This window comes from Chelonus insularis, unplaced genomic scaffold (genome assembly GCF_013357705.1).
Source record: "Chelonus insularis isolate UGA/USDA-ARS -01 unplaced genomic scaffold, ASM1335770v1 contig_131_pilon, whole genome shotgun sequence".
NCBI classification, from domain to species: domain Eukaryota; kingdom Metazoa; phylum Arthropoda; class Insecta; order Hymenoptera; family Braconidae; genus Chelonus; species Chelonus insularis.
In genome coordinates this window covers 658,235-667,663 of record NW_023276372.1, presented here as the reverse complement: position 1 = coordinate 667,663, position 9,429 = coordinate 658,235, and the positions used below count along the sequence as shown (strand labels likewise).

Here is a 9,429-nt window from a genome sequence, read left to right as displayed (position 1 = left end):
CCACCCTTTTACAACCCCTTACAAGCTTGACCCTTGCCGAGTTAAATTTTTATGACTTAACTATCCTCGAGTTAAAAAAAGCTTCATACCTCCATCTCCATCATATCTCAACTCGACCATCCCTTTGGAAATATTTACCTCATTCAGGTAAAAAAAAAAGTGTGTTATATCTTGCAAAATGTTTGTGGTTTTTCGAAAAGTATTTTATGACAGAGTCTCATGGAAAAAAAAACTAACTACGTTGACCGAAGCTATGACTTTTTTTCACTCACGAGCTAAACAAGTGGTTTTTATGGTGGCCAAGCCTTTTTATTATAAGCAAGTTCTAAAGGTCATACTGATGTTCTTCATTACGTTTACATCTGCTTTCACTCGTTAAATGTATCCTTGTGCTAAGTAACTTCCTTGTTCATGGCCTTGCTATTTTGCACTTATTTAAATAAATTGACGCCATGGAAGATGAAATACATTTTTCACATCCTGAGAATCCTTTAAATTTCAAATTTTAGAATTACTGTCCGCCTGAGTTGGAAGTTTGTGAAGCGATATCTTCACGAGCAATTCGCAATGGTGTTGAGACTCTATGAAGGGGATATGAACGACCCCTAACTCCTCTGGTAATTCTTTAAATTTACAACAACCATTTGCATACTGTTGTATTGCTTGCAAAGGATTTCATCAAGGACGAGTCCTTCCATTTATGAGTTAACCCTAATTGAAGAGGTAAGCCTTAACTGGCGTCCCTAATGTTCCAACCCTCACTTCTATACCTCAGGACAAAGTTTACCAATACTAACCAGAGTCGTTTAGGTATGTGAGAAGTTCCCTTTTACTTTCTACCTCTCCTCCTGCATCTCTCTTTGTCTGTTGAAACTGAAAATTCCATTTTCAATCGAAAAGAACCTCTTTAATATTGACTTTCTTCAACATAAATTTCATTTAGTATTCATAAACTATCATTAAACCTAAAATTTCCAAAGATTATATGGGTCAGATATAAATCCAAACCGAGAGTGCCACGTGCCTGTAACCCTTTTCCAAGAAAATCTAGGTAAGTTCTGGTAACTCGACCCCTTTTCAAAACTCTTCTATTGGTTCCATGATTATTGAGGTGAGGATTAACCCTTTGCAGGTCGAATATCTATTCATTAACCAATTAGTGAATCCTGGATTATCTTCGAAGACATATTGCTTCAATTATTGACGAAAGGGCATTTGGTAGTGTGGCTATAACTATAATAGACCAGAATATTTGAGGGAAGCAAATAATCTCTAGGGTTAATTAATTAATTAGCTAATAATGCAATTGATTTATTGATTATCTGATACGTAATATAGAACACTGAACATTCCTCGAGCTACGATTTTTATTACATTTTTAGTTATTCCCCCTTTTTGAATGCATACATAGTCGAATGAAGTCGATGAAGGGTTGAAGGACACTCACCATCAGCAATCCGTCTATTGGCTCAACTTTAACAACCCTCATTCACATGTATGATGGCCAATTAGATGGGACAATCATTTTTTACATTTAACCATAGAATGTAATATTTAGAGAATTTTTTATGAGCCACCGAACATTGTTTCATTCAACATATATGCATTCTAAATAGTTGGATTCCATACTTTTTCAGTCTTTGCTTTTTTTATGCTAGCCAGAATGCTAGTCTCGAGAGCTTTGAGTTTTTTACATCATAGTCTAGTCAGTTATACACTGGACTTTATAGCATTTCTCTCTACCCTTTCTTTCACTTTTGAATTGTAAAAATGTTTATGAGGAAAATTATCTAGCTTTTTTACGTTATTTATTTATTCAAAAATGATGACAGTCGTGGTGTGGATGTAAAAAAAGCAAATGAAAAAATTGTATCAGAAATTTATTGTCTAGTTGAAAAAAAAACAGGAAGGATAGCGAGACCCTTGATTTTGTTAAGCAAAAAAATATTAAAGAACAAAATGATAGTGAGTAATTTAAATGTAAACAAATCGCAGTTATCGAATTGGTATGATCAAACGGAAACATTCCTTTTGATGATTGCAATTATTATTCAGACACAAAATGGATCCGTCTGAATATGTGATTGAGAAGTTTTCGACCATGATTGCTTGCCTGAAGCACATCATAAAGTTCGTTCATGTATATAAATATATACATATCCTTCTCCCTTTGTCTTTCTCCCTATGCTCTCTCTTTCTTTTGCCTCTCTTCCATGGTTAGCTTCTACTGATTTTCAAGAGTACTAATTTTATGTTATTATTACTTCTGCAAATACAACATTCAACAGTTTCATGACCAGCTTCATGTCTGACCTTTTGGCGAATTGAGGCGAAATCAATCAAAGTGGAAAGAAGATCATTCAGCACACTAAGAGGAAGATCTTGACACAAAAATAGTTAAGATGCAATAAGAAAATAAAAAAGAATTGATGATAAAAAATTCCATTCATGGTTGTTGAAAAATCATCAATATCATCCTTAATGACCATCATTATTGGTGACTCTTCAGATGAGAAGATTAATGTGCGATAATCTGGTCAGAGGTTTAATTTGATTGACGACGACGTACGAGTGAATATTGATGCTGACTAAAGATCAAAGTCCGCCGAGAATTACTTTATCTAGTCTCCAGGCGTGCAGACGTGAGTTATGCATACGCAAAATAATGTGAGAACGTTTTTCAAACCGTTGACTAATGGCATTAAGTTTGCAGACTTTGACTTCAATCAACGAATAGCTATGAAAAATCAGAATTAATCGATACTAATTGCCAAAGTACGCAAACTTGTCAATCTCTTGTACATACGTTGATAGCTCTTGCTCATCGATGCATGAAATATTTATTATGATTTATTTCCCAGCATTCCTTTGGTATGAATGTAATAAAGATTACATTCATGCAATGAGCAGCGAAGTGAAAGAAGTATATAATTATTGTGAATACATTTACCTCTGAATATCGAAGTGAGTTCAGGACGGATGTTTTGAACTGTTAATTTATTCAACAAGCAAACAGTAGCTACTACACAATCGTTTAAAGCAATTACTTTAAACTGGATTGTATTTCAACTATTTTTTTTTTTTTTACATCAAGTGTAAAATAATGATTGAAATAAATATTTAAAAAATCTTGGACTATCGATTTTTAAAAAGGGTTCAAGCAGACAACTCTTCCGACAGTGGGTTTTCAAGGTAGCGCCAGAACTTGAGCCACATTCCGATAGGTGGGGACACTCTAGCATTATCATAGCGGAATTTTCGATTTAAATAATATCAAAATTATAATAAATATCCTTAAAAAAAAAAAAAAATTGTCACTCGATTAAATTATTCATTAAAATAGTCACAGTTGATTGGATACATATCCAGTTGAATATTATCTAGTATATTATCTACTCTGGGAAATGCTCGAGAATCACGACAATTTTTTGATAAAAACATGTTTATAATCATTGTTGGAGAAAAATTACCTGTGGTCCGGTACTGTTATGATATTTATCTATAGTTCAATTATTCTTCGTGAGGGTGGTTTGAAAAAGCATTAGCAGATACCAAACTGGTAGTTCAAGAACTCCTACAACATAATGTCATGTGATATTTATACATTTAACCCCAAGGAATCACGTTATCCCACGCATTATTCGCATACTCATAAGTACACATATGAATCGCGGAAACGTTAGATGTGGAATGACGATTACACACCCCTCTACTTCGCGAGTGCATCGCGCGCGGCACGCTCTGCACTATAATGATCCATAGTAGGGGAAAAAGCTCACCAATAAGAAATCGTCTGTCACGCGCCGCATCAAATCCCACTCTTGCTTGTAGAGGCGCGACGATGGTGTCTCTCATGTTCTTGCATTTTACCAATCGCTCTGTCTCTCTATAGCCTCACATCAGCACCGTTTCTCTACCCTCGTCTCTTTTTATGGATCTCTCTCCACTTCTTGGTCTTCTCTCGCCAACTCACTCTCACTCTCTCTCTTGCACGTTTCGCTTTCAGACGCGTGATCCCCAGCTTCTTTCGTCCTCTCATCTCCCCTGCTGCGTCTCAGAACCGCCGATTTATCCCTTCCTTCGGCATCATCTTAATGCTCCCTTCTTCATTCTCCTTTGTATGGATGAAGGAAAAACGGATCCTGGTCTCTTATTTTCCTTTTTTCTTTCTTCATATCCCCTAGGTTATTTTTTCCTTCAACTTTGCCGGCTGGAGAATTTATTTTGGACCTTTCAGCCATTCTGCATAATTATTTAAATACAGTCACGCGGAAAACTAAGTGAACGGGGAAAAGAAAATCAAGACGCGTGCCAGAGAAATACACGCACGACTGTGTGTCAGTTATTTTTAAATTATATTTGAATATGTTGTGTTATTTTAAAGTAATCTATGACATTTTGTTGACAAACCGACACATTCTAACGTCCTTCATTTGATTGTCAACCCACTGGCTCGACTTTTAATCACCGTTGATTTTTTTGTTTCACGTAATTGATATAATTATCATTATCCTTACTCTCATCCTGTTAACATGTCGTTAATAATACGAGTTATACAACTAATCGATGAACTTAATCGCCGGAAATAGACCTAGGATTATCATCTCATAAAAGTAAATAATAATAATACTAACAATTTTTTTTGTTTTGTCGTGGTAGTGCATCATCCTTGATGTTCATAATTTAATGAAATGTGTTTACGCACCAACGCTTACTCAATTGAAGACGAATCGAGATTTCTTTCTCTCTCTGTCCTTCGATTAATCGTCGACACGCAAGCCTCAGACCCAACAGGGGTCCGTGCGACGTCCACCGACTCATCATGGAGGGGTGGAATAATAGTGGGAGGCCTTGAGGGCATTCGAGTGCCGCTCGAGTGTCGGAATTCCAATGGTGGGAGACAGAAGTCCAGAGTAAACCCATGCACAGACCGTCACGCGCTATTCCTCCCCACCTGACTGGTTTCTCCTTCCACTTTTACCCCTGGCAAGCATTCCAACGCTCGCCTCACTCCGGACTGAACCTCAGAAACCGTCTTGTTCTTCTTCAGTCAGTCGCTCTCTGACGCGCTTTGTGAGAAGTTGTTTCTCTACGATCTCGAGCAAGTCACGAGCAATTATTCAAAACTTCCAAGTTTTTTTTACTTTGAGATAAAACTTTAGTTTCTACATCTTAAAGTATCATTGGAATTATTGATTGGATTTAAATAAATTGAAGTGCGAAAAAAACTTTGTGCTCATTTGGATTAATTGTGGTGTGTCATCAGTGATTTATTGAATTTGTGTGTTGATTGTCAATTTGAACATTTTAATATTAACAATAACATGGTGACTGGAGTGGGTGCAACAATGCCAACGGGGGGTGTTTCTGTTGGCGCAACTCCGCCAACACCACACGTGCCGCAAGAAGCTGGTCAACCGCCTGCGCAAACTACCACCACGACCACTTCAACGAGAAGATCAGGCGAAAATCGACGGGTTAGTATTTATTTAATATATTGATCGATTTTTTCTCATCAATAAAAGATGATGTAAAAATAGCTTTGACGGAAAAAATATTTTATCAACTCGTCTAACTGAACTCAATTTTTCTGATTACAGAGCAACAAACCTATCATGGAAAAAAGACGTCGTGCCCGCATCAATAACTGTTTGAATGATCTCAAGACTCTCATCCTCGATGCAATGAAAAAAGACGTAAGTATTTTTTTTTATTATCTCGACTACTTATATAATAAATTATTTTCAATTTATTTCCCCTTTCAACTTCTACTAAAAAAAATTAAACTTGATGATTAATAAAAATTATTAATAATTACAGCCAGCACGACATTCGAAGCTAGAAAAAGCTGATATTCTGGAGATGACAGTCAAACACTTGGAGACTCTTCAACGTCAACAGGTCGCCTTGGCTGCTGCAACAGATCCAAATATCCTAAACAAATTCCGTGCAGGATTTACCGAGTGTGCCGGTGAAGTTGGCAGGTTCCCTGGCTTAGACGCCTCAGTGAAACGTCGTCTGATGGCCCACTTGGCATCATGCCTAGGACCAGTAGAGTCAGCTAATTCAAATGGACAACCAAGTCAACCAGTCGTCCAGCCAGCTCCACCAACCACTCAACTTCAGGTTCATATTTTACCTCAAGTTGATGCAACTCCAAGAATCCAAGTGCAACAATCCAACGGAATCTTCTTCACAAATGCCAATGGTACCGGTTTACAACTAGTACCAACAAGGCTACCCAACGGTGATATCGCTTTAGTCTTACCTGCCGGCGCAAAAGCAACTCCAGTGACATCACCGGCATCATCACCAGCACCATCATCACCTTTACCAACTTTAATTCCAATTCCTCAAAGAACGGCAAGTACAGCTTCAGCATCATCCTCATCATCTTCATCCAGTTCTACGTCAACCTCTGCTGCAAGTCCTGTTGCATTTGAGGCACCTCCAACCTTCCGTGAACAATCACCAGCATTCACAACTCCTACAAGTCATAGAGACGTCGCAACATCACCAGCTAATGGATACACAAGTGATCCTGAGTTTGATCCACGAGTATACAGTCCACCTCTTCAGAAACCTCTTGCTCTTGTCATGAGAAAGAGCGTTGTACCAGAAATTGAAGGCAAACCATGGAGACCATGGTAATTAAGTATCGATTATGCTAAAAGTGACCAATGTAGTCAGATAATTTATTTTATGTCATAAAAAAGAGTACTCAGTGTCATTTTTTTAAGCCAGAGGCACTGGAAGAGATTAAAAAGGATTAAAAACAAGATTTTCGGTCGTTATGGTCAGTAGCCTATGAGGCTGTGCCTTATACAGTGCCTTGTAAATAATTTGGCGTTATATCTATTATGTGTTATTTTCATTTAAATTTATTATTTTCTCGAAGAAAATACATTAATCTTTCTTTCGTTATTTCTATTGTTTCTGTGTAAATAGATAATATAATATGTATATTATGTTAAGTGCCTTACGCAACAAGAATCATCGAGGTCTTCCATTATGTTCTTGTAAACAAAAACCGCAGAAGTATATATGAATGTTCTTTTTACAAGAGTATACAATTACTTTGAGCATTTGTAATTAATATTTTTTAAGTTTTAGATTTTACTTTATTTTAAAACATTTATGAATGATTACATGAATGAATGTGATATTAATGTGAATATAAGAATGTCTTATTTATATTTATGAATGCAGAGATGATATTTGAGTTTATTTCTATCCATTATGAAGAATAGAAAATCACGCTTATTACAATAGGAGTATCTAATAAATATATATTGATCTCTTTATGAAACCTTATAACATGACTTTTAATTTGTTCAAATATCCCCACCACATCTTTTATTATTCATACTTTTTATTTTTAATTATCTAAAATCATAGCAGACTTGATAAAATATTCCTGATGATTAAAATAGAAGTTGAAATATCCTGTGTATCTCCAAAGTCAATTTCTGGTCAAGTGCTGCCACTCTACGATAATCTGGCCAACTTTTTGGGTCTTCAAACCGGTCCTCGGACCCCACTTAATGTCTTATAGAGTTCGAGGGGCATCAGGACCCAAAGTCCAGCCTCCCATGGCTTTGAATGCATCTTCGATCCCTTGCTGCCACCTACCAACTACTTGAAGAAGCTGAATATCCTTCGTCCTTTGCTTCGAATTGACCATACAGTCATAATAATTATTGTTCACTTAAATATTTCTTATCATGAATGATTTCATACAGAAAGTCACGTTTTTTCTTATCACAACGTTCAAAGCTTTAGTGGTTGTAAAACGATAGTTGCATTCTTAAACCATAAAACAATACTCACATAAAAGATATTTCTAGGTTTACTACATAAGCTTCATGTTTCATAGTGAGTTTAAAAGCTGAATAACAAAGTTTATTAAAAATTATCTGACTAACTAATGCTTCATAAAAGACAACTGACGATAATATTGATTACATAATAATCTCTAAAATACAAACGCACATAGGAGTATCGAAGAAAAAAGTAACTCAAATAATTGGGACAAATACAGATTAAAACTCTCGAACTTTGCAACAATCGTGCGACGTCGAGTGTTATTGCAAAAGCCATCTACGTCACGACTTGATACAGTTGCTTATTGAACCGTTGATGTCTTTATCTTAATCCCTAGCATTGTAATAAGCAATTGCCGTGAACCTACAGTAGTTGCTTTAACAGAAGTCTGACCCTGACTCTTTCGAAATAGTGAGCTTGGGAATGCGACTAGTCCGGGTGAATGGCTGTCATGTCACAGCGGATGCAGTTAGTGATCTTTCAACGAATCAGCTGTTTCGCAAATAGCATTTACAATCAAGAGTCAACGCTTAGTAGTACATACACTGGCATATGGTCGCGGTCGCGTGGTTTCAAGGACAAGGCAAGGTTGACACGCGCCGCGATTCGCTTGCAATAAGTGGGGGGTCTACTTAACTCTGGACTGGCACGGTGTGGCGCACAACCCGACTTGCGATCCCCGTCGTAGCATAGCTTAACACGTGCCTTGTGTCACGGACTCCGGTCACAATACATCCGGTTTCCACCTTTGTCATACCAGAATCTATCACTTTCCTGCCTGGACTTTCCTCAATCCTTTTTCCTCATCAATTAATGCTCCTCTATCAATACTTTCTAGTTATGTAAAAGAATCAAGATCTGAATTGATAAGTTTTTATCAGGCATTAAAATTCAAATGAAAAGGAAGGTGATAAAAAAATATTCGCTTGATTGTTTTAAAAGTAATCAATTGATTATGTTATTCAATACTCTAAATCGATATTACGATTGGTCATTGAAATTTGATTTGATCGAGAACATTAAAGTTCAATTGGTCTAATTATCTTTTATTGCTTTACTAACGATATAATGTTACAGGTTGGTATTTTATAAAAACAGTAAATTTAAATTGGTCTGATTAAAATTGCCGGTATAAAATTTAATGTATGTCATTATAGAATTAGTAATTAGTTATAACTAATATCTTGGTTTTCATATCGTGTTTAGTTGTAATTTCTAACTGTCTCGTTCACATGGTTGTTGTTTTTTTTACTAGTTACTGCAAAAAATCAAGGATATTTGACCAGCTACAATGTAGTGAAGATAATTTCGCAGTGTATGATCATCATTATGTTATTAAAGTAACCATTTTCTTGTTTCTCCATCTAAACTTGGATACTCTTTGATAAAATAAAGTAATGGACATCAGCGGATGTTGAAATCAGTTTAAGAATCGTTAATGTTGTATTAATGTAATTCGATACCCGTTGGCAAATCCGGCGGTTATTGAAAAATGTGTAAATACTATTCATTATATATTGAAATAAAACTTGGAAAAATAAAATATGTAAAAAATACGTCGCAACGATGGGCGAGTGGCGTATCTAATCTCGTCATCGCACGACT

General features: G+C 36.2%; 1 protein-coding gene across 1 annotated transcript; it reads left to right on the top strand.

The window, feature by feature from the left end:
• The first annotated feature begins 4,999 nt into the window (after positions 1-4,999).
• hry (bHLH transcriptional repressor hairy) lies at positions 5,000-7,282 on the top strand. Its single transcript, XM_035095006.1, has 3 exons — positions 5,000-5,477; positions 5,601-5,696; positions 5,821-7,282. The coding sequence occupies exons 1-3, from the start codon at positions 5,325-5,327 to the stop codon at positions 6,649-6,651; spliced, it is 1,080 nt and encodes a 359-aa protein (XP_034950897.1). The 5' UTR covers positions 5,000-5,324; the 3' UTR covers positions 6,652-7,282.
• Positions 7,283-9,429: the final 2,147 nt, after the last annotated feature.